The 25722-nt window shown below is 41.1% G+C and overlaps 1 protein-coding gene and 1 pseudogene across 6 annotated transcripts in view; one reads left to right on the top strand and one right to left on the bottom strand.

The window, feature by feature from the left end:
• ANKRD11 (ankyrin repeat domain 11) overlaps positions 1–25722 on the top strand; it is a 190358-nt gene that overhangs the window by 123788 nt on the left and 40848 nt on the right. For 5 of the 6 annotated variants that reach the window (XM_036231553.1, XM_016129420.2, XM_036231554.1 and 2 more), the window contains exon 3: positions 24747–24894. In XM_036231553.1, coding sequence (XP_036087446.1) covers positions 24808–24894 — 87 coding nt within the window. In that variant the 5' untranslated portion in view covers positions 24747–24807. The remainder of the gene's footprint in view (positions 1–24746; positions 24895–25722) is intronic. The other variant, XM_016129423.2, reaches the window with a different exon arrangement.
• LOC118611614 lies at positions 25278–25399 on the bottom strand (annotated as a pseudogene).

The following is a 25722-nucleotide window of genomic DNA, read 5'->3' as shown; positions in this document are numbered from 1 at the left end:
ATATCCATATCTTTGGCTGAACCCTGATATACACATATATATTTATTAGTTTTATAAAATCTTACCTCTTTTTCATTCAGTGATTGTTACCTTTCCATTTCAGTAAGCTTCTGTTTTATCAAATGCCTCCCCATGGAGAGTCCTTTCCTGGTCTAGTGTTTTATCCCAGCTAGCCTGTGGTCCATGCATTGTGTATCGTCACTTCCTTTAGGTCCTGTTCATCTAGCATGGTCTCCTTTCCCTCTACTGATCAGAATGCCCTTCATATTTTCTTTATTGCTTTCCTTTTGTGTTATTATTTAGCTTCTCTATTTCATGGGTCATTTAAAATGAAAATCCACCTTAGACTTTGATTAGCTTCTGTTATATATTTGCTTTTTGTGTTCTTTTCCTTCCACGCTTTTGGGTATATTCTGATTTTTTAAAACCTCTTTATTGAGGTGCCTTCTAGACAAATATATTTCCCTCTTAAAAACTTCTTTACTTAGGTTACCCAATTTACCGTGTTGTATGTTGTCATTCTCAGTTTTGAAGGTTTTTAATTCCCACTCTGATTTCCTTTCAGACCTTTATACTTAGAAGTATAATAAGATTTAAGGTGTTCATGGTTACCCACTCCCCTGTCTAAATTGTATTGTGCTGTAAGAAGTGGGTCCTTTCAGAATTATTTAGACTTGTTCTTACAGGTCAGCGTGTGGTCAGTTTTCATGAGCATTTGTTCCCTGTGTTCTTGAAAAGCATGGGCATTGTGCAATTATTGTTTGAAATGTTTTGTATATGCTCATTGGATCAGGCTTGCTATCATGTTCTAATTTTTGGTGAGGGTTGTCTCTTTGGCTTATTAATTAGCGAAAGGTGTTTTAAAGTCTACTCCTATGATTGTGGCTATATCTATTTTCCCTGTTCTGTCCATTTTTGCTCTTTACTTTGATGCTGTTGTGGGGAAGGAAAAACCTCAAGGTTCTTTTGGTTGGTCTAGTAATCAAGTAGACATGAGACAGATTAGCAAGAGGAAATAACCAAATTTAATACATACATATGCGTGGAAACGCTGCATACATGAGCGAGTCAATGACCCCATATGCACAAGAGGTTCAGAGATGAAATAGGGGATTGAGGTAAGACAGGCATTTTGAGCTAAGGAAGTAATGCACCTTGAGAGCTTCAAGAGTCATCATAGGACGATAAGAACGGATGTTTAATAAATAGAAGTTCACCCTGCCATACTATTGTTGATAATTTCCTGTTATGGGCAAGGCCCCTAATTCAGGTTCTTCTAGGTAGTTTAAGTAAGGAGTGTCAGAATTTTCTCTTGAGTCTGGAGCTAAAATTGCCTTTAGCTCAAAACAATCCCCATACCACAGAGACATATCTTGGAGTGGCTTGTTCTGAACCCCCACACTGTCTTATTATGTGCATAAATATTTGGAATTATCTTATCTTTCTAGTGAAAGGAACCCTTTGTTCTGTTACAGTGTGACTAACTATCTCATGAATTGTGTTTTGGCCTCAAGCCTGCATCCAGTTATTCATGCAGCAACCTCAGCTCTTCTGCTCAATATTTACCTGGTATGTCTTATATTTCTTTTTCTCTAAATTTTTCCAGATTTTTAGGTTTTAGATATTCTTCCCTTATTCTGAGGTAGATAGATTGCTTTTTCCATTCCAGTCTGACAAACTCTGTCTTTTAACTGGATTTCTACACACTTTTACTTTTGGACTTAATAAACATTTAGTTCCATCATATTGGGCTTTCTATTTGTTCTGACTTGTCTTTTTTCTCTCCTTTTTGACTTTTTTTTAATTATTATTTTTTTAAATTCTCTACAAATTTGGAAATTATATATATAGTTTTTTCATAGTCATCATGGAATAATGTTGTGTGGCAAGCCAGCCTTTTGCTTACCTTCGATGGTAGATGCTCCCAAACTTTTAATCCTGTGTAAAGTTCGAAGCAATATTTTTGTGGAGTTGTAGGAAATGATTTTAGCGACTTTTTAGATCACCTGGAACACCTCCCAACTCTACCTTTCTTCATGCTCCTTGACCACTCTTGTTTCAGTTATGTCATATGTTTATATATTTTTTTCTATGACTTACTACTTCTTCCAACTGTTCTTTTTCATTGGTATTTTCCAAAAGAAGCCTTATAACGAAACCAGAGAAAATGTAATTTGATGTTTGATGAAGATGAAAATTTTGAAAGTCATTTAGTTTCCTACCTCTATATTTGTTGTAATTTTTATTTTTTTATCCAGAGTGATGCTGCTACCAAAATCATATTTCCTGCCCTCAGATTTAACCCTAACACTTGTGAACTGTCTCTCTCTCAGTGTGAAGGCCTCAGTCAAGCTTCCCCCAGCCAAGTGAACAAGCCTACACTCCTGTCCCTGTTCTTTCTTAGGTCCTTGACCCTCCTTAGTTAGCCCTTAAGTGTTCTCTCAGATGCATTCTCTGACACATTTCTATGAGACCTTGAAGAAATTACTCAAGACTCTTGAGGCGCCTTTTAGACAGGGAAAGGGCAAAACTCCTTTATTCATGGGTGATTTTGGAAGATGGAATTATTTTATCCCCAAGAAGATAAAATCTATATCATTCAGTTCACTTGGACCTCACTGACCCTGCTGTGACTCTGAGATGGTCCTCGGTTGGAGGCCCTGCCTGGAGGCCTGGCCCATCACTCCCACGGAGAGTGTATCTTTGGATCATATCAACTCCTGCCTTCATATGTAAAGTGGAAATAATACCATCTGTTGAGCCGAGGCTAGAGACTTTAAATAAAATAACATGAAAGTAAAGCACTGCACAAATGTAATTCGAAATGGATCGTTAAACCCCAGTCACTGACTAAAGGGCATAGGACGCTATCATTAATAACAGTTGCCAATGTGTGCCAAGCACTTGCCTCCACTCCCTGGATGACAGGACAGTCATTTTTTCCCAATTTACAGAGGAGGATACCGAGGCACAGGTTAAATCTCTTGCTCACAATTTCAACTAGTGTTAAGTGGTAGAGCTGTGTGCTTATGTTTATATCCCTAGCCACACCCTCGGTTTTCAGAGGTCTGACCTGCACATTCCACAGGCCTAAAACTAGTTTACCCTAGTCTTTTGGACCAAGGAAGAGTCCTGAGTGGCCCACTAAACAGTGCATTGGATAGAGACAGTGCATGGGGAAGGAGAGATGGAGAGGAGTATGGCTTGACGTTTCTCTGATGTTTCTCCGAGCTTGAAGTACTTCCTTGAAAAGCACGAACAATGAATCTTTGGAAATAAACCTCATAATTTTTCTCTCTAAAGGTACTAAAATGCTTGTCATCAGGCTAACTTAAGACTTATTGCTACTTAGTGTTTTCTCAGTGAAGTAAAATTCTGAATCAGGTTCATTCTAGCACATCTTCAATCCAAGATTGGCATGTAGCCCCCTCCCTATACTGTCAGTGCCCTCCTCCCACCCTGCAGCCCACATGCATAGGAGTACCTGTGTACTCTGACTTTTAAGAAAGTTAGCATAAGAAGACAAATCTGAGATGATTTTTACAGGGAAAGAATTTGCCACAGATGCAATTTAAATAGCTAGTTCTTTAAAAACAGTGTTGGAGTTTATAAATGTTGATTTGTATATATTCAGAAACTTAGATATTCCTTAACCCTTTTCCCGTTTAGGAAAAAGTGCAGCTTGCTGCCAGCATTAATTTAACATCATGCGTAGGGATGCTACATTTTCTAGGCTTTGACATTTTCAGTGATCGAGAATTACTATATTTTGTAAATGGAAGTACCACTACTAAAGGCAGAATGCTATAAATAGAATGATGTCATTTGTGTCCAAAGACTATCGATATACTAGGGCAATGTGAAGATAATAATAAAGGTGAAAAATTTCATGGCAAACTTTGGGAGTAAGGTTAGGACTGTAATCCTGTGAGTTATCTCAGGGTAAATGCTGCAGCCCCAAGCCCCACTGGCAAGTCTTCTTTGGGGCAAGTGGGAAATGGGTTAAAGAAAATGCACTTAGATTTGGGAACAGACAAAAGTGCATAATTTCAATTGTTTCTGTATCCTGAGTTCAGAATTATAAAACATCTAAATGCTTTTTTTTTTTTTTTTTTCCAGAACATGTAATATAGGCTGTCTCTTCCTTCAGTTCTTTCCTTTTCCTCACCCTTTTCCATTTGGAGGTAAATGACTGCAGAAAGACAGTCCCAGTAAACAAATTTGATTATAGCAGACCTCCTTTTCCATAGAGGATACATTTAAAGACCTTCAATGGTTGTCTGAAACTTCAGACCCCCTTATCCGTAGGGGATACATTTGAAGACCCCCCCCCAATGGATGCATGAAACTGCGGATAGTAACAAACTGTATATATATTTCATTTTTTCCTATACATACATGCCTATGATAAAGTTAGTCACAGTAAGAGATTAACAACAACAATAAAATAGAAGTTATAACTGTACTGTAGTAAAAGTTATATAGATGTGTTTGCTTGTGTGCATGCTCTCTCTCAAAATATCTTTTGTACTATACTCACTTTTTTACTTAAATGAAGCACTCTATAGCTTCTCTTTGGCATGACCAAATTGCCAGCATTACTACTTGCACTTTGGGGCCATTATTAAATAATATAAGCCTTACTCGAACACAAGCACTGCAATACCTTGACAGTTGATCTGATCACTGACATGGCTACCAAGGGACTAATGATTCACGTCAAGGCCAGCAGGGCATGAGATTTCGTGACACTACTCATAATGGTGCACAATTTAAACCTTAATGAATTGTTTATTTGGGGAATTTTCCCTATAATGTTTTTGGACCGTGGTTGAACGTAGGTAACTGAAACCACGGAAAGCAAAATTTTGAGTGAGGGAGAACTACTGTGTTCTATAAAAACAATTTCTCAGAACATTTTTAACATCTTAGTTTTAACTTGTAATTGTGTTTCCTTGAACTATTTAGTACTTCAATTTAATGATACTAAGAAGTGTATCTGTAGGGCCCATAGATAGATTTTTACAGCATGAAATATCAAGTTTGGTTTCAAAATACGGTAGAAAGGAAAGAAGGTAAAAGTGTTATCCTTTATCACATTACACATTGGAAGAAAATTAAAGATAGTGGGATGGATATTTATCAACTTAATGAGGACTGTAGGTGGTAGTTACTGTGAAATGATGTCAGTTCAGTCAAGTCCTTACTCCTTTCTATTTAGTACACGTTGGGCAATCTCTTGGCAAGCCTTGTCCAGAGTACACCTATTTATATACTATTACTGGTTTATCCTAGACTAAATGATTTCCTTCTAAGGTCACAAAATCTCCAGAGAATTCTACATTTTCTTCCCCCAAGATGAAATGAACTGTGTTTTTTCAAAAGAAGATGGAAATGGGTTCTGAGGCTGATACCTTGGACTGTATTCTGTTTTACCAGGAGTGCATGGTCTGGCCTGGACCCTCTCTAAAGGGCCTGCTTTCCCCAGGCTGCAGGCCCACCACACCATTCTCTTCTGTTGTGACTTTCTGGTTTGGGGAACTGATCTGTTAGTACTGCCCTGGGCTTTGAGTCCAGGTGCTAAGTAAGTCACAGGAAACTTGGAAGGGGTGGACCTGAGGGAGGGATGAGAGGGGATCAGGTGACCATATTGGGAAGAGGGCATGGAGCTGTGTGGGTCAGCATAGGCCCAGAATTCCCCACAGGGGAGGGCAGCTTCTTTAGGCTCACTGTCTTGTACCATACACTCTGCCAACTTGCGGCCACTTCATGTTCGCACATGAGTTTGCACTAAGATAATTAATCCAAAGGCCTTATTTTGCTTTCTATGGTATATAATTATGCAGAATGTTTGGTATATCTGGAGATTAAAAGCACGTTTGCATACATGGAATTACTCGCAGTTGATACCAGTGAGATTTAAAGAATGGGTGGAGTAGGAAGGGGAGGGGGTAAGTGATCCTTAATTTAATTTGGAATTTTTTCATTATTCTCTGTTTACAGCTTTAAGAAATCAGCTGGTGTCACTGCACATATGTTTAGAGCTGTTGCTAAGGTGATGAGCCTCAGTCTCACCACCCACACAGTTCTTCTAGAAGGTGGAGATAACTTGGTTGGGTCTCTTCACACGAGGGCATCGTGGGTGCATGATGGCGGAATCTGGAGATTGCCCTGGTCCAGTTTACATTATTTGCTCCCTTTTAGCTTGATTCCCTGATTACTTTACCTAGTAATTTAAAAAGAAAAATCTTGCAGTGCATTGAACGTGGAGAGAAACGGGACAGCATTTGTCATGTCTTTTTTCCACGTCATTGTTGCAGCAGAACTTCAGTGTTTTCAGTTGCTCTTACCTGTCTCATTCTCCTTAAAAACAGGAGAATGGACTTGGGCTTTAGACATTTCTCGGTGGAAATCTAAAATAAAATTTTTTTTATAATATTGCATATAAACATTAGTCATAGGACTTGGATTATGGTTTATGATTTTTTTCAGGATTAAAGAACTCTGAAGTCATTTATGTTGGTAAATTTTTAGTCTGGAAGGTTGGATTTATAAAGTAAAGTGTTCTTATAGTGCTTCCCTTGGGTGCAATGTAATATTAATTTGTCACAGTGCTGTATACTTTTCAGAAAGAAAAACACAACCATCTAAACCTCTTTGGGGCTGTGGACTCCCTAAAAATTGGGTAAAAGCTATCGGTCCTCTCTTGAGGAAAATGCATATACATCTGTACTTACTGTTTGATTTACTGAGTTTCAGAGCTCCCTGGACTGTTGCCCTTTCATCTCAGCTGTTCTTAAACTTTGTCTCAGTTGTTTGCCCTGGAGAGCCTCATGTTATCTCTTGAGTTTACAATGTCAAGAATGAAGTTCTTGATAATGGACTTTTTTGTAGAACCTAATCTTGTTCTACAAAAGGGTGTTATATGCATAGTACTGTTTCCTCTTTCTTAACTAAGATCTCTTGATAATTTTACAATTTAAGACATATACCCTAATCAGAAGTAAAAGAGGACATGTCTGTGAATGACTGACTGCACAGTGGGAAGCTTCATCATGTTGTTAAGTGCATTTACAGTTAGGTTCTTTTAGTTATGTTTCTAATCGTAAACCTCAAAGGAAACTCTCAGATATATACCTAAAGAAGTGTATATAGACAAATGTTCATTGTAGGATCATTTGTAGTACCAAAGAGCTGGAACAAAACAATTGACATTCAACAAGAGAATGGGTATTTTTTGGACAATGAATACCACAGTATGATTATAATGAAGTAGAATTGCGTGTATAAAAAGCATAGATAAATCTCTAAAGTATAATCTGGAGGGGAAAAAGTACATGAGGATCTGTATAGTAAATTTCTTCTAAAAACATCACATATCAACATCATGTGTCTATGAGTTTACATGTAGCATAATATAAAAACATACATAGGAATAATTAAAATTTAGAATCTTTGGAGAGGAGGAGGAAGAATGAGCAGCATAGGGGTTACATAAGGGGCTTCAACTGTGTGCATGTACTATTTTTTATATTAAAAATATCCCAAAGCAAAGGCAAAATGAACAGATGGTGGATACATCAGTTTGTAACATTATTTCTCATACTTTTCTGTGTGCTTGCAACATTTTCATATTAGCTATTGTTACTTTGTTATAAAATAACTATAGAAAATATTTCTTATAAAGAAATCATAAAATATAATAACCCATTTTAAATGAATTTAGGGGTACTCCACATTTCTGGAATGGTTTGAAAAAACTGCTTTTACACTTGACACTTTATGAATGTAAATCATACTCGGTGCAGAATAGGTGCTGTGGACTTTGGTCTTTAGAATTGGACCTCAGTGCACCACTGTAAATCTTAAAGCCAACCTGACTACATCTACTCTTTGGCTGTATCCAGGAGGAATTCACCATGTGTCTAAGGTCCTTTTATTATCTAATACAATATCCCCTTTTAATACAATATCCCCTTTTATATGATTATGGACTTTCGACAGGCAGCACTAGAGGAAGTTTCCAGGTGGGATGTGGGTTCCCACTCTTTAGTTTCTTATTTACTAGCACTGGGTACGTACTTTGTACTGTGTGAATTTCCTATTTTTCACCTGTGAAATATATGTCCTATGACAAAACTCTCATAGGATTTTGTTCAGATTATATAGGTAAAGTGATTAGTAAAATGAGATGTTAAGCAAATGTATTAATACATATTGAATCTAATTTTTTTCCATAATGAGATTAAAGAAATAATATATGTGTATGGTAGAAAATTAGAAAATATAAATAAGCAAGACTTTCTAAGAAAACACATTTCCACTACTCAGATCACTACTGTTAATAGAGTCTCAATTCTTGTTTTCATGGGTAACATATATATTCTTTATTTTTAGAAAAAATGAGACCATACTATTATGTAGTCTTATTTTTTTTTTCCACTGTCAGTCTCTATCATTACATTTTAGTAGCTCTTAGAGCTGTTTTGTAGGAACTAGTTTTCTGTCCATGATTAGGCCCCTCTAACACAGGGTTGACAGTTTTTTTCTTAAAGGGCAGATAGTAAATATTTTAGACTTTGGAATTGAAGAGACAATATCAAGAATATTATGTAGTTACTTACGTAACCACTCCCAGGGTTGCCCACCCCTGGCAGGGAGGAAATCCTGAACTGGGAGTGTGAGTGCTGCCACTTGTTAGCCCTTGTCTGAGCTGTTAACAGGCCCAAGTTCCTTCTCAGCAGTTTTTTTGGTAGCCGCCTTCTGCCAAAAGTCTATTATTTTAGAAAACCAAAGAGTATTATGAATACAGACAGGTCTTCTTCAAACTGATTTTTTAGTTTGGCAGCAAGTCAGCATTTATCAATACCCCCATGGTAAACAGATGGCTGTCATTTGTTTTTTTCCTGGGGAACACTGTCATGTGGTACTGAGGGAAGGTAATATAGGGTGTGGCCATTCGGAGCAGCACACAAACAAAGTTAATGCCTGGGTAGTACCTGGCATGGACAGATGGATGTGCAGGGCTTCAGGGGAGAAGTCTGTTGTGAGGCTGCAGACATGCCCAACCTGGCTCAGCAGAGGATACATCTGGGGGCATAACCCACATTTGGATTTCTTGGATGCTAGACAGACCTCAGCGTCCTGTGAAGGACACAGTAAAGTGATATGGCAACACTGATACACCAGGAAGTCACTCTGATGGCCTCACTTAGTGTGTTCCACATGTGACAGTAAGCTTGAGAAGGCAGGACCCTCATGCTCAGCAGGTATGCCTTGCAGGCTGTGATTGAATAGAGCGTGAAGCATAGGTCCAGGCTTAGTTGGTGGGCTGAGAACAAAGTGAGAAGGATATGTCATTACTTTGACTCCAGTGATTTGAGTCTCACTGTGTGACTGGCTGGTGTTCTGTACCACACGTCCTGAGATGCCCCGGATTGTATTCACTTATTCTCCTTGCCTTGGTCAAAGGCTGAGCTATAAACTGTCCCTTAATATAGTCAGTGTATAACTACTAAAATGAAGAAATGCATGCCAGCTGGAAGCACTATGCCTGCACACAGGGGAGCACAGCCACCCATGCAGAGCAGATGATTAACCAAGGGGTGCAGGTGGTCAGACAGGAAGGGACGCATGCAGACAGGCAGCTTTGTGTACTGGTAAGATCATGTGGGCTCAGTAGGTTGTTAAAATTTTAAAGCAGTTCTGGCAAGAATAGAAGTAACTGAGTAATCCCATGTAGTCTTACGACATACATGGGGAAGCCTTTCTGCAGACCACTTGGCTATATTGTGTAGATGTGTATACCCTGTCTGGTCATTTCTGCCAAGAGATTGGTGCAGGAATGTGGGTTTATAAATGACAGGTGGCAACATGGACATGCAACCATGGGATACAGGGCGGCAGGACAGGACACTCGAAGTCCCAGATTTCCTGAAATGCCCACGTGTTCAGAGCTGCCTGTATCTGCGCACCAGGCCACTGCAGAAGAGAGAAAAGACATACACATTATCTCTGTTGTTAGAACATATATTGTGCAGCAGAATTAAAAATCATGAACACTGTGTGAGTGAGTATCTCACAGCTGTCTAGTGAGACCCATTGCCTGTGGTCCTTGCTGTGTCTGATCACATGGGATAAGGAGTCTGAGCTGCTAGTTATATCTCTTCCTTATAACATTTAATAGGAATGCTCTGCTTAATGTTTCTTTAGTGTTTCCACCCTGTAGTTTGTTTTGTTTTGTCATCTGAATTTGCAGTTGTTTTCTAATGGAAAGATGTTCCTTGATATCTAAAATATTATAGTTGAACAAGACCCTTTTATCATTTTTTCTTTTGGTTTGTCCTGCTATAGAGTCGACTGTCCTGGGGTGGCAGGAGAATGGGGTGAGCTGCAGAGACGTGTCAGTCATTCCTCCCACTAAGATCTGCTTCAGCAGGAGGCTCCCCTTCTCCTGGTCCTTAGGAGGCACCTCTTGTAAATTAAGGCACCTTCTGTCTCATGGAAGTTCTGGGTTCCCAGCAGTGTTGCAGAGGCAGCAATTTTTGTGTGAGGAATTGTGGTCAGTGTTAGCCCGGTGACCGATTCTTTAAGAATGTATGCGTTGGGTACTCCTGCATGTGTTTATTCGGCAGTTGTTTCTTGAGCACCTACTCCTTGCCAGGGTGTTTTCAGGCTCTGGTGAAGGTAGTACACAAAATAAACCTTTGCCCTTGCCTTGGCACTCCCTCTGAGGACAGTGGTTCTGTGTCCTCAAGTCACCTGGATATGTGGTCATGTGGCCAAAAGCACATCAGTAAGATAACAGTTAAAGCTTTTTTGAACCAACTGGCAGGAACAGTGTCTAAGTTGAGTTTGCTGTGATGTCGGCCATCACTGCTTAATTTAGAAACTCTAATAAAAGATCTACCTGAAAGTGTCATCAGACAGATTGAAACATGTCCCATGGTACCGTCCTGCCACCAACGGCTGTGTGTCAGCTTACCACAATCTAGAAGCATGGGCATGAAGAAAACTCAGTGATCCTTGGGTGAAATAATAAAACAAACATAGTAATAGTGGCTCTGAGGCCATTCAGTAGCATTGGAAACTTGCTCCTCCTCTGCAGACCCATGTCTAAGGTTTATGTGGAGAGCCATCTTACCCCTGACTGCGCCTGTGTGTGCAAAGGGCTTCACAAACAAGGCTGTACACTAAGGCAATGGCACCTGTTGCCCTGTCTCAGGGTACTGAGATGGCACAAGGTTTTCAGAGTGGTGATGTGGCAGGTGGGACAGTGATGAGGGCTGGTATACTGTGTTTTGGGTACAGGGCCTTGATGGGAGAGCCAGCCTCATCTGAAGCTCAAGGGTGGCAGAGACCCCCAAATGCAAAGGCCTCATTACGTGCCAACAGTGGTGCAGGAAATGGCAGCTACGTTTTGTGTGCATGAAGATGCCTCACATTGTACATACACCTGTGCGGACACCCAAATGAAGACAGGAAAATGTTCCGTCCATGCCCCCCAGCCTTACCCTCGACTTCTAGCACCATGGGAAACTTAACCACATTGTGCTATTGTGGTGCCACCACAGTCCGTCTGTTCTGCTGGGAGACATTTAGACTGTTTGCAAGTTTTGCAGAAGTCTGTGGATATGACATGGCTTTGGTGGTCTGTACATGCATATCAGTTGGAGGGTGTGCCCACTACTCCTTGCTCCCAGGTCAGATTGTGGCCTGCCCATTCTGGCTACTTCTCCCAGGGATTCTACAACATGCAGAGAGCCTAGCTGCCAGCCTGAGTGGCATGTCTTGTCACGTAGGGTCAGCCATGGTGACTCTTTGCCATTCTGAGGTTAGAAGTGGCAGGACCTCACCCTTTGAAGGAATAAAACGATGGGAATGCCTTCTCAGAGGAGGACAGGGCACACAGGAAGCTAAGGTGTGCTCAGTGAGAACTCCAGAAAATAAAGTGGGTTTTTCAAGAGAAACATTTAGAATATCACATTCAGCGGTCTTTGTCATCAGATCTACCCTCCCAGTTTTGAGAGATGGCTAGTGAATGATCATTGATTGAATACTTGTCCTAAACTCTTAATATGAAAAGGGTTCATTTCTATATTTATAGATCGAGAAACTTAGATATGACTGACCACATACCCAGGATTATTATTAACCAGTTAGGCTGATATTTCTAAAATGTCCTGTCAGCTTCTCATTGTGAGAAAAACTGTCTATGTCTGTGCTCTCAATACACTATACACACACCCTGGAAACATACTCACAAAGTAACTCTTTCTTCATGAGATGGTGTATATGATGCCCCCTGAATTTTCTGTTCTGTGTTATTTCACTTTTTTAAAAATGGCTGTTCAACGTGCTAAAATGATTCTGGGATTGACCCTGGTTTTGGAAACACCGTAGCAGGTGATCTGTGTCTGTATAACGTAGTTCTCAAAAAGTTGTGTAGCTTTCTTATATCTGCTTTGGTGAAATGTCTATTCATGTCTTTTGTCCATTTTCTAATTGGATTGTTTGTTGTTTACTGTAGTTTTGGTTGTTTATTTTACTTACAAGTCCTTTGTCTGACTTGTGATTTGCAGATATTTTCTGCCCTGTTGCTGTTTGTCTTTTCACCCTGTAAACTAGATCTTTCACAGACCAAAGTTTTTAATTTTGTGGAGATACCTTTATTTTTCTTTTGTGGATTGTAATTTTGGTGTCATGTCTAAGAACTCTTTGCCTTAGCCCTAGGTCTTGAAGATTTTCTCCCCCCCCCCCTTTTTTTTTCCTAAAATTATTATAAATTTCTTTAGATTTATACTTAAGCATTTCATTTTTATCCAGGGCCATTGTAGATGGTATTGTGTTTCTATTTGTTTCTACATGTTCATCGTTAGTTTGTAGAAGTACAGTGGATTTTTGTATGTTGATTTTGTTCTCTGCAGCCTTTCCAAACTCATTTCTAGGAGTTTTAGGGAGAGTCCTTGCAGTTTTCTAGATTAAATAGTCATGTCATCATCAAATACTATTGGCCCTCCATATCTGCGAGTTCTGAATTTGCAGGTTCAATTAACTGTAAGTTGCAAATATTTTCTTAAAGTTACATTTATGCTGACATGTACTATGTAGTTAGGCCTATGATGGTCGCTACATCTGTACCGAACTTGTACTGACTTTTTTCTGGTCATTATTCCCTAAACAATACAGTATAACAACTATTTATATAGCATTTACATTGTATTAGGTAATATAAGTAATCTGCAGATGATTTAAAGTATACAGGAGGGTGCGTGTAGGTTATGTGCAAATACCGAATGTCCTTTTATATGAGGGACTTGAGCATCCATGGATTTTGGTATCCAACAGGGCCAGGGGCAGGGTCCTGGAAACAGTTACCCCATAGATACTGAGGGACCATTTTAGAAAGTTTTGTTATTTTATTTCTTCCTTAACATTATTTATACCTTTTTCTCCCTTTTCTTGCTTTATTGCTCTGGCCAGTACTTCCAGTTTGATGTCCAGTAGCAGTGCTGGGAGGGGACATCCTTGCATTGTTCCTGATCTTGGGGCAAAAACATTCAGTTTTTCATGGTTAAGAATGATGTTGGCTGTAGGCTACTGTAAATGCTCCTTATTACATTGAGGATATTCCCCTATACTCCTATTGAACGGAGTTTTTATCATGAGTGTTGAATTTCATTAAATACTTTCTCTGCTTTAATTATAATTTTTCTTTAGTCTGTTAATATGGCGGCTTGCATTGATTTTCAAATGTTAAACTAGCCTTGCATACTTTGTATTTGTTACCACAAACATAGCTGTACCCACCTCTCCCTAGTTGCCGTCTCTGCTTGATGATAATGTGGAAGTCACCACATAGTAATAGATCTTTCCCCCTTTTATCCCACTGTGCAGTATAGATATGCCACATGGTTTGAGCACCCACCTGGTGGGTGGGCTTTATGCCCCAGGACCTTTCTAGGTAGCATTGCAGTAAATCACCCTGTGCCTGCCTATTCTTGTTCTTGTCTGAGCATCTTGGGGCAGATCTAGCAGTGGGACTGCTGGGTTGCTGGTTGAGGAATACATGATACTTCAGGGTACTATACTTACTACTCCACAACCCCTTGCCAGAAGAAAGGCTGTCCTTTTCTGCATTCCCAGCAGAAATGTGTAATGTGCCTGGGCCCTTTTTCTGATCTTTCTGTCCATTTATCTTTTTGTCTCCTCCTGGTTACCTCTGTCAGTTTATTTCTACACGAATCAGCCTTAGAGGATTTCTTGGACTAACCCCTCCTCTATTCAATGTTTAAAGGCTATTTGTAGTTATTCGGTTGTGTGCCTTTCAAGAGTACGCCTACATTTTTGTCCTCTTTCAATCACATTTAGTCTGTATCTTAGTTCTTTCTCTGTAAGACAGGTGTTTTTCTTAGTCTGTTTTTTTTCAGTCCCTCTTTGGCTCCCACATGGGAGCTATGCGTTTACGTTTAATTTACAAGGTTTTCATTTTTTTTTTCATTTAGTTCTGCAATTACAGTGGCTTGTGCATACATTAAGTTTACTCCAAATGTTGGGAAATCTTGAGCTGCTACTCCATTATGTCCGCATAACTACTGTTCTCAACAGGATCACATAGGATGCTGAGGCCACTTGAGGGAGACCAGTCCTGCAACAAGGTCAGATAACCAACCTTCCACTTTCTAAAGTCCTGCCAGAGCATAGTGTGTACCATGTTTTGAACATATACAACTTTTTTAACTATATGTATTGTGAAATGTAACATAACACCCCAAAGTCCACAAAGTAAAAATGTACATTCACTTACCACAAAAGAACACACATGTGTAACCTCTCTCTTAGAAAACCTCTCTGGTCACCCTCCCAGTCATGATGCCTCAGCCCCCACTATTTTTCAGACTTCCATGACAATCACATCCTTAGTTTTGTTATAGTCATATCACCTAAGCAGGTATTTCTAAGCACTGTAGCTTAGTGGTTAGCATTATTTGTGAAATTCACTCAGGTTATTTGCGTATTGTCACTGCTGTATAGTATTCCATATCACCATCACAGTATCATACTACCATTGCGGGCCTCTTACAGACATTGCCACAGTGTACATTCTTGTACCTGTATCCTAGTGTGTTTGTGCTTACATTTCTTTTGGCTGTATGCCCAGAGTGAAATTGCTGGATTGGTGTATGTACGTTCAATCTGAATAGATAGCGCCATATTTGTTGCGTTGGTTCACATTCCCATTAGAATGTTATAAAAGTTGTACATTTTCCCTGATACTTGATATTGTATTTTGATTTTTGTTTGCATTTCTTTGATTGTTAAAGAAGCTGATGGCTTTTCATCTACTTATTGGCCTTGTGGGTTTCCTCTTTTGTGAAGTGCCTAAATCTCGTGTCCATTTGTGTATTGGATGGTTTGTAGAAGCTCTTAAATATATTTTGGATAAGAGCTGTTTGTCAAGTGTATGTGTAAGAAATATTCTCTTCTCCTTTGGGAAAGTGACCTTTAGTGAACAAAACATGTTACTTTCAAAGTGTCCAAATTTTCAAACTTTTTCTTTATGGTTAGTGTTTTTAGTTAAAAGATCTTTTTTTATATCTTAAAGTTGTGAAGCTGTACTTAATGGCTGTACCTTTTACATTTAGATCTGTAATCTATTTGGAATTGATTTCTGGATATGGTGTATGGTGGGAATCATGTCGTGTATTTCCATATGGATGTCCATGTCCCATAATCACTAATGGACAAAACTGCCTTTCCTGCTCTGTGGTGCCTCGATTTGAAGTTGGTCAGCCTGTGTCAGCACCATGGTGTTTTCGCATTCTTGCTTTAGTGTTTAAATAACTTTGACTTTAATTTTGAGACTCTTTCCTTTCAATTTGAAATCTATTTGCATGAGTTTTCAAAAAGACTTTTCCCTTTTTTTTCTTATGACAATTTGGCCAATAGTCATTTTATACTTTTACAAAACTGCCATCCTGGTTTGGGTTCATCATTTTCTGGTAGCAAGTCTTTTCCTGCCCTCGTGCTCGTAGAAGTTCCCAGATGTCTTGGGCTTGAGAATCAGTGAGGACCTCACAGAACTTTTGTTATAGCTTTCAAATTATTGTATTAAAACATAATCTTAAAAGGTATAACAGTTTTTTTAAGTATTTAGTTCATTGAAGAATAAAAAGGGTATTATAAATAAATATAACTTTTTACTGAAAAAATATTTTACAAAAGAAATTACAAAAATTTAGCAAAAAAAGTAAGTGTCATTTTTATATGTATCTGCAAATCTTAATATCTGGCCTAAATAAAAGACAGCCGGACACTGCTGCCTGTGTCTGCACTCCATCGATTGCATTCTGCTGTTTTGTTTAAAGTATATTTAAAAAAGTCCAGCCTCTCACAGACATGCAGTGGGAAATGGGAGACGTTGGAAGCCCTTCTCACATGGCCGTGGATTACACTTTGACAAGAGTTGAAGCTCAAGCTCTTTAAAACTCTCTTGGTTCAGTGTTGGCACTGCAGTCTTATACGTGTGTTCTGTGCATGTCTCCTGTATGTGGTTTCGTAATACCCTATATTGGTCATTTGGAAAATACTGGTTCACTGAGTTATGCAGATCTTCCACATGTTGACGTTTCATTATACATAATTTTTAAAAAATAACCTTTTTATATCACCACCAATCTCATTAAAATGTATTTAAACATTGGGATGCTGTCAAGCTAATGGAGGTGGATACAAGTTTCCCAAGATTCAGATTTCACTTGAAAGCTCAAATTTTATTGCCACAACTACTGTTAATTTTCCTTGAAGTGATAGTTTCTTAATTTTTGAGAACATAACTGCCAGATACCCAGTTCTTAATAATAATAGTGTCTGAAAAAATCTTTTAAGTAAAATTTGTGTTCCATGAAAATGCAGTCCGTTTAGCTGGCAGTTCACATACTTGCAGGAGTTTCTCTTCAGATAAGCATTGTGCTTTGATATGCAGCAGAAGTGCTTCACACATACTTCAGTCCTATCTTACAATATTGGAAGGACTGGGATTTAAGGTTTGCAGTTTAGTAAACCTTATAATTTTTGTTGCTCTATCAAGGAGAGTTGTAAGCGACACAGGGCTGTTTTACAGCGATTATGTCTCAGTGAGGAGTACAGGGACTGCTAGGACCTGATCTCCTTTTTTCAGGGGCTGGGCCATGCAGGTAACTCTTGATATTATTATGACAAACAATGTTGGCCTCACAGGGTCCTGAAAAGGTCCAGGCAAACTGAGAACCTCTGTACTAGAGGGGAGCCTGGGTAGGAAACTCCTTAGGGCCAGCCATGGGCTGTCCAGTCTGCTTACTCTTACCAGAGGAAAGTCGTCTGTAGACAAGGACTGCTATCAGGGTGTTGCCAAGGTCCTGTAAAACTTTATTTATGGACACGGAAGTTGTGATTTCATGTAATTTTCACATGTCACAAAATATTAGCCTTGATTTTCTTTGACTCCCAACGATTTAAAATACAAAACCTGTTCTCAGTGCTTACACAAACAGAGAGATGGCTGGCTCTGGCCTGAGACTGTAGTTTACTTTTACCTGGTTGGAGGTAAGAGTGCAGGGTACAGGGGAGGTTAACTTTACTGTTCTGCGTGCTTGAAAATGTTTTCAGTTTGCTCTAACTTTGACTGACAGGCAGTATGGCTAAATTTGGTATTTCAGTGTGGAAATAATTTTCTCAGGACCAGGGCTCCATTGTCATCTGACATTCATAGAGTTGTTGAGAATTCTGATGCAGTCAGAATATCACTCCCTCAGGAGGACCTTGGCACTGCTCCCGCCCTCCTGTCCTCGGTGGGCGAGATTTCTGGAGGCCAAGCTGGATGGCTCAGTTCATTCCTGTTGTGTGCCCTCGGATTCTTTCCCTTTAAAGAGCCAAGTCCTCAGCTGTTTTCTTTTGTAATGCCTTTGCCTTTGTGTGACAGTGGGTTTTGGGGTTAATTCTATAGAACTTACATTTCATCTTATTTAAAAATTTTCGAACTTTTTTTCTGTCTCCTTGAATTTTTCTGTTCTCCTAAAACCAAGATTGCTTATAATTCTTTGTTTCTCTTTTGTAGCAAAACACTGCTTTGTTCAGTGTCTGTATCTTCTGCAGTAGGGGTTCATGACGTTCTCTGCACTCCTGCTGGGAAGTGTGCTTGTTCATGCTGGTCTTTCTCTCAGGCTGCCTGTTTTCTTTCTCTGGTTGGAGCTAAGATGAATAAAGTACCCTGGGACTGGTGGGTCTTCCTTGACCACTGGTGTATATGGCCTGTACAGAGTGGTCAGGGCTGTTGACCCTGTGTCCTGCTCCACTGTGCCCTCCGTTGCAGAGCTGTTCCAGCTGGCTGGGCCCATGAGCCCATAGTGCCCGTGGGAACTTTCACAGGCTGTGCCTTTTTCCACTCGCATTCCAGCTCTGATCCACATGAGGCCAGTAAAAATGCCTGTGATTCCCCATAGTTTCTTACTATTAGCTTGACACTTAACAAGGTAGAATAAGGCTAAAATTCCTAGGACTTTTGCTAAGCCTTGGGCATTGCAATAGTGCCTGTCACCTTCATGCATTAGGTTTTGTCTTGGAGGGATGAACCTGTTTTACGTGTGCTGTGTCTCTTGCCCATTTAGAGGGATTTACAGTGTGACATTGTGTGTAGAGAAGGGGAGAGACTGTGTGATAGTTGGAATGGTCAGTTTAGACAAAGCCCCAGAGTGTACTTGTTGGAGTGTGAGTGGGGGCTGGGTCTGACGGTAACTCTCTTATTTGAACGCTGTTTGAAGCACCTTTGGAAAGAAACACACCTTGTCATCCTTATCCAGAGGCTTCTGTCATGTGCGCCCTGCCAGCCCTCAAACTATCTCTTCAGGCCCACAGATGATGGGTCCCAGGGCAGGTGGAGATGGGAAGGAGATTCTACCAGATGGACATCATGTGGAACTTTCGTGGGCTGTGGGCGACTTGCGATGTGGACAGGTACAGGGCTGGGTGGCCTTTCCTTCCCTGTGTGACTGAGAGGCAGGGGCCTGGCTAGAGACAGCTGTTGGTTCCCTCCAGGCTAAGTGGATTTTTGTTTGGGCTCTGACATGTGGCTGTCAGGTAATTGGTAAATTCCTTGAGCCAGGAGCATAGGTCCCCTCCCTTCCCTTCAGGGAATGTGATAGCTCTCTTTTTGGAAAATGCTCCATATTCTTTTGAGTGCTTTCCTGAATGGTCTTTGTGTCCCCAACACCCTGTGAAATTGAAACAGTTGCCTTTCAGTTTGGAGGTGGAGGAACAGGGCTTGCACCCAGCAGCTTGTCCCCACACAGGAGCTGGTCAATGGCCAAGGCAGGGCTCAGATCAGCTGTGCTATTCCTTGGCCACTTTTGTACTGCTATGCAGACCGTTCTTGGGTATTCAGCTTCAAGTCTGCATGTGTCCCAGTGCACTGTGAAGTGTTTCATTCTGCTGTGAACTAGAGCATTCTTAAATTTACAGTGAACTTTTTCGGATACTAGAGAGGATTTAGGCTGCACGTATGTCTGATCAGGGACAGCTAGGTCACCTCCTGAGAGAAAATGGTCTTCTGGAAGTGAGACTTGATGGTCACTCATTGGGTTATGGTCAGCTGTGAGCATGTTGATCAGAAAGCCCCAGAACCCAGGTTCAGATAGCCTCAGAATGTTCTAGAAGGGATGACTGAAAGCCATGAAGACTCTCTCCACTCTGATGGCTGTTGAGTGGTCCTGGCCTCTTCCTGGGTGTAACAGTGAATGCCCAGCATTGAACGGGAAGGCCTGTACATCAGAACAGCCCCTGCCCTCGTACAGTATCCATAGAAGAAGCAGCCATCTCCTGATGTGTGGGGAGTAAGCCTCTCGAGGAGTCCTCACAGTGTTGATGAGAGTTGCTGGTGGTTCCATGTCATCTGTATCATCCCCTTGGCTGGCATGACCCCTTCCTGAAGCAGAGGGAGAGGCCGACTGGGTAGAAGGGTACAGGCAGGCTGATGTAGAGCCCGAGGGACCAGCAGCCTCTGGGAGGGTTAGAATGACCAAGCAGATGGAGGAGGACAGAGTGCATCTGAGCCTTTGTTTTTATCCAGTTTGTCATGAGAAATAACAAAATTAAGAAGGATCAAATTGCTGTTGGCTCTGGAATTCACCAGATGGGTCCTGTGAGGCATGGGATATAGATTGGACCACTGCATCCAGCTGACCTTTTTAGAAACTGGACTGGAATGTGTCATTGGCAGATCTGAACTCTGTCTCTCTCTTTTTTAATTAATTTATTTATTTTTATGGTGATATTGGTTAACGAAATCCAAAGTTTCAGCTGTATACTTTAACAGTAAGGCATATATATGTATACACTGTGTGTTCACCTCCCATCATTAGATTTCTTTCTGTCACCACATATTTGACCCCCTTTACCCTGTCTACCTCCCCCCTCCCCCTTTGTCTCTTGTTTTTAACAGCCTTCATGAACCCCTTTTCAATGACTGCTCCTAAAGAGATGATTCTTGTATGCTGGGATGCACCAGACCCTGAAGAAATAGTAGTGGTCATTGTCCTGGTATTTCTAATTAGTGCAAATATTGAGATGTTTGTAACAAGCATTACACCCAGACACGAGGATCCTGGGAGTGAGGTGCCCAGATGGTCTTGGCTGTCATTGTGAAGGTGGGCTCAAGAAACATGTTTTACAAAAAAAGAGAACCATATTCTGGATGACATTCCTACCCCCACAGTGTCCCCAGTCTTTGGGGAAGGGGTGAGGAGGAGCCTAGAGGATAGCAGCTTTTTCAGAAGTGAGCGAGGACTGTGGGCCAGCAGCCCAGGACATAACATGCTTGACCAGCTGCCAACATGTAACGTCTCTCAGGCCAGCCTTGTTGAGGTGTGGACCCACCCTCACTGTATGACAGATTTCATGGAATTAGCTGATTGGTTGTTCACAAAATAAAAATACTGGCAAGTGTCCCCTTATAGCAATGGTCAGCTGCCTGTGGTAGGAGCATGTGGCCAGAGTCTTGATCAGAGGAATTGAGACCCAAAGACTTATCCCCTGAAGCTTCATTGTTTTTAATTTTATAGCAGCAGGCTACATGGTGGACCATTTCATGGTTGCGCAGCACTCAAGAAATAATGGGTGTACCTTTGAGCCACTATTTTATGGGCTTAACCTATACCTTGTGATGTCATCTCCTGAGCCATTGTGAGCAGAGCTCGTTACCAGTGCATCTGTGCGTCCACATCAGAACTTAGTCCAGCTGTAATGCCTGCTTGTAAAATATCTCATTCTCTGGACTCTGAGGGCACTTTGAAAATGGAAGAAATCCTGGATAAACAAGCTCTGAATTCATATCACTACTTCCTTTGGCCCTGTAGCTTCTGTAGGTGTTTCTAAAGATAATTACAATTTGGAGTTTGGGGGCAGTTGTTCTGGAGGCATCGTATTTTCTTCATGCTGTCTGGTAGCCATTGTGCTGCTTTACCCAGGGGAAAGAGGGAAGAGTGGGAGAAAGAGGCACATGCCTTTTAGTGCAGGGGCCTCAAAACTCCGCTTTGAATAGAGACACCACCTAGCAGAGCCAACTCAGGAACACTGAGTGAAATCAGCTGTTTGAAGAATGAAGCGTCTCCTTATGCTCTCCTTGTCGAGATGCTGTGAATTGGACTGTGAAATCAGGGTCTAGGAACCGTGAGGTTTGCACTGCTGCCATGCCTGGGCTATTATTCTTGGTGTTTCCTGCACATTCTCCACAGACTCAGGTGTGTTCACATCCAGAAACTGGAGGGTTGAATATCCCATGACTACTTGGCTCAGTTTTCCCATCATAAGAGTAGGCAGTCAGGTTTTTGTTTTTTGTTTTTTTTTTTTTAAATTTAACTTCTGGATAATCTAAATTTCTAATGAAACTGCCAGTGAGTTCCCAGACAGCTGTGAGTTTCAACAGCTGTCCCTGACTCAAACTCTGAGATGCCATTCCTCTAGGCTGACATGTTCCAGTTCTGTAGTGGAAATTGGAGGAGAATGTAGAATTCATAGTTTCAAGTAGAGATAGAAAATGTCATTTCTGGCCTTAGTCATTACAGCGTGTGGATGAAAATACCCTCTTCACCTGCATTGTGTGTTGTGGGACAAAGTGTCAGGAAGTGAATAAAATTGATCAACCTTGTCCCTCTCCCCAAAATAAATTTAGATGTGTTCTTAGGTCAGCTAAGCACCCAGGGCATACTTCATGACATTTTTTCCGTTAATATGGAAAAATAAGGTAGGATCTCTAGAAGGCATGGTGAAGGGCAGATCGGTCTTCGGCACACAGGGAGCAGGAAGAGTAGGAAACTGCCACTTACAGAATGCTTTTGAACATGTGTTTCAAAAGCCACAGTTTATACATAATATAGAAGCTCTTTAATTCCAGGTGAGTTAGTTATAAAAATTACTCATCCAGAATGGCAGAGCACAAAGGCATGTGATTGTGGGAAAAGGAGATGAAACTGTGCATGTGATTTGGTGTGTATAAAGTATTTTCTAACTCGTGACAATGAAAATAATGCATGAAAAAGGAAGACAATGGCTTTTAGGAATATGAAGTAGATATTTCCCCTATTCTTGCTAAGTGCAACTAAAACTCTGGATGTGATAAATGGAACACGCATAGGAGAACTGGGAAGTAAAGAAAAAGATGGCTTGTGTTATAGAAATGTCCATGTCAGACATGCTCTGATCAGGTCAGTGCGACCACAGGCAAAAATGTGGAAGGAAGTTGATTCTTTGCACAGGTCCCTGAGAGAGGTCACAATGTGCTACACAGGGCCAGCCAGGAGCAGAAGACAGGAGTGAGAGGAATGTTCTGGCCAGAATCTTTGTTGGGGTTTCTGCAGGAAGACAAGGCAGGATGGGGTGAGCAGTTTAGGATTGGCTAGTGTGAATAATTCTGTGGACTGTGGGTTATTGGATTGTCTGTATTACCTGTCGACTGGGATGTTACGTTAGGGTAAATAATTTGCTTATTTGATATAGGGGCTGGTTAGTGGATTTGAGTGCACTTCCACTTCAGGAGCCCTTGACTGTCTCTCAGAAAGGGCTAGCTAGTCCTGGGAGGGGCAGTCTCTCCCAGATAGCAAACTTATTAAGATGTCAAAACATTATAAAATACAGAAAATAAAAACATGATGAATATAGCGTCTGTCCTGGGTTTTCCTGAGAAATGCAGAGTCAAGACCTCAGGCTCATGTGGAGGGTGCCCAGTAAGTAGGATTTGGGCACCAAAGCTGCCTGGCTATTCTCTGAGGAGTCCCTCAGGCATCACATGGCTGCCTTCTGACCATTTTATTTGGGAGAAGTTGATGAATGGGTGTGCTTGGCACTTTCAGAGAAGCATGATTATCACCTAAACTTTGGGGGGGGGCACGGGGAGGAGGCAGTGCAGGAAGTGAGCTGCTTCCCCAGGTGGTAAGTGGTATTGAGGCCATGGCCGAGAGAATGATGGATGAGACCTGTAGGACCTGAGGGCCAAGTGCTGCACCTTGGCTGTGCTTTGTCCATGTGGGAGGGCCACTGCAGAGCATGTATGGCATCAAACCCTAAGAGCAGGGCCAGAGCTGTTGGTACCCAGCATGTAAGCTGAAGTCTGGGTACTAGCCACCACCGTTCAGAAGTATGGCCTTCACCTTTGTAGGTTGGCCTTTTCTGCAGCTGAGAAATGCTTGCCTCACAGTGTTCTTCATCATGTAGTGTAGACTGACTGCTTGGGTGGTGCATCCTAAGCATTCTTTGTAGGCACCAGTCAGAACAGCTGGTTTTGTTTGGTCCATTCTGTTGCATGAGTTTGGGATTGCCGGGGCCCTCCTCTCCCCCCTTTTGAGTATACAGTACATTGGTTAGACATTTATATAGTTCGTTAAATGATCCCCCTAATTGCTTCTTCTCTGCTCTGGCTCTACGCTTAGCCAATATATTAATGTTAACTGCATCCCCCCCCCCCATGCTATGCTCCCCATCCCCGTGACCATCTGTCAACTACTAATTTGTACTTCCTTAACCTTTCACCCCATTCTCCCAACCCCCATCCCTTCTGTCCGTCACCAGATCATCTTCTATGTTTGTGAGTCAGTTTTTGATTAGTTTGTTCTTTTTGTTCCTTAGATTCCACATGTAAGTGAAATCACATGGTATATCTTTGACTTATTTCACTCAGCATAATAACCTCTAGGTCCATCCATGTCATTGTAAATGGTAGGAGTTCATGTTTTTAATGGCTGAGTAATATTCCATTGTGTGTGTGTGTGTGTGTGTGTGTGTGTGTGTGTGTGTCCGTCCGTCCGTCCGTCCGTCCATCCATCCATCCTCTCCTCCCTTCCCCTCCCCCTTTCTTTTTAGGCGAGGCAACCTTTGGTTGACTTCACAGGTTGCAAGGACTTTGTCAGCTTACAATCCCTTATTCATTCATTCATTCTTTCATTCATTTTGACGCTTACAGTACCTAGTCTTCCTAGGTGGTCTCCCATCCAAGTACTGCTTAGCTTTTGAAATCAGATGGGATTGGGCTTGTTCAGGATGGCTTGGCTGTAGATGAACCATAACTTTCTTTATTCAGTTGTCTGTTGATGGGCATTTAGGTTGCTTCCATATCTTGGCTATTGTAAATTGTGCTGCCATGAATATTGAGGTACATAGATCTTTAGAGATTGCCTGGTTTTGAGTTCAGCAAATCTTAACCCTCTTTGTCCTCTCTTTTGAAGCAGACGGTTGATGACGAAGCGATGGCTGTATAAATGAAGATCAAGTGAGGGGAGAAGAACGATGCCCAAGGGTGGGTGTTCTAAAACACCACAGCAAGAAGAATTTTCTCTCAGCAACGACATGGTGGAGAAACAAACAGGGAAAAAGGTAACACTTGGCCTGGCTCTTCTCTTCCTTCTCTTCTTTGCCCACTTCCTTTCCTTATCTCGTCTCATCCTTGTCCTCCTCTCTTCCCCACATTCACCTATCCTCAGCACATTCATTTTGTTTAAATAAGGATGAGGGCTGGGAATGTCACCTTGCCACCTTTGGTTGTTTCTGCAGCAGAGTCATGTTTTTTATCGTTGCTGTCTTTGTTGGGCCTGCCTCAGCAACCAGCAGTGGAATAGTAAGTAGTTGTGTGGGTAGATGTGGAGAGGAGTGATCTTGGCAAAGGGGTCTTGCTTTCTTTTAAGGATGTGTTTATTATTTGGGGCCCAACGTTAGGCTTTATTATTCATTCATTCATTCATTCATTCATTCAGTTTTTACACCTACGGCACCCAGTCTTCCTAGTTGGTCTCCCATCCAAGTACTAACCAGGCCCAACCCTGCTTAGCTTCCAAGATCAGATGGGATCGGGCATGTTCTTCAGGGTGGCATGGCTGTAGACTAGACTTTAAATTATAGGTTTATGTTTGAGATAACTTTGATTTGGCCCCACATTTTTGTCCCCTAGGACCATAGGATTCTTTTCATGATTTTAGTGAGACTGAATCTGACATTTAACCATATTTGAGTTATCCAGACTATTGGATGATTTAAATTCCAATCTGGCTTGTTCTCAATGCGGATAGGAAAATGGGATATAATTCTAAAATCACTGTACTTATTAATATGCTCTTAACACTAGGCTCTGGGGTGCATACTTCCTGTCCTGAAGTGGGGTGGGAGGGTGACATTGGGCTTTTGGGGTATGTACTTCCTGTCCTGAAG

Source organism: Rousettus aegyptiacus, unplaced genomic scaffold (assembly GCF_014176215.1).
Source record: "Rousettus aegyptiacus isolate mRouAeg1 unplaced genomic scaffold, mRouAeg1.p scaffold_m13_p_14, whole genome shotgun sequence".
Lineage (NCBI taxonomy): Eukaryota > Metazoa > Chordata > Mammalia > Chiroptera > Pteropodidae > Rousettus > Rousettus aegyptiacus.
Note: the sequence above shows the minus strand (reverse complement) of the source record. Positions and strands in the feature narration are given on the sequence as shown.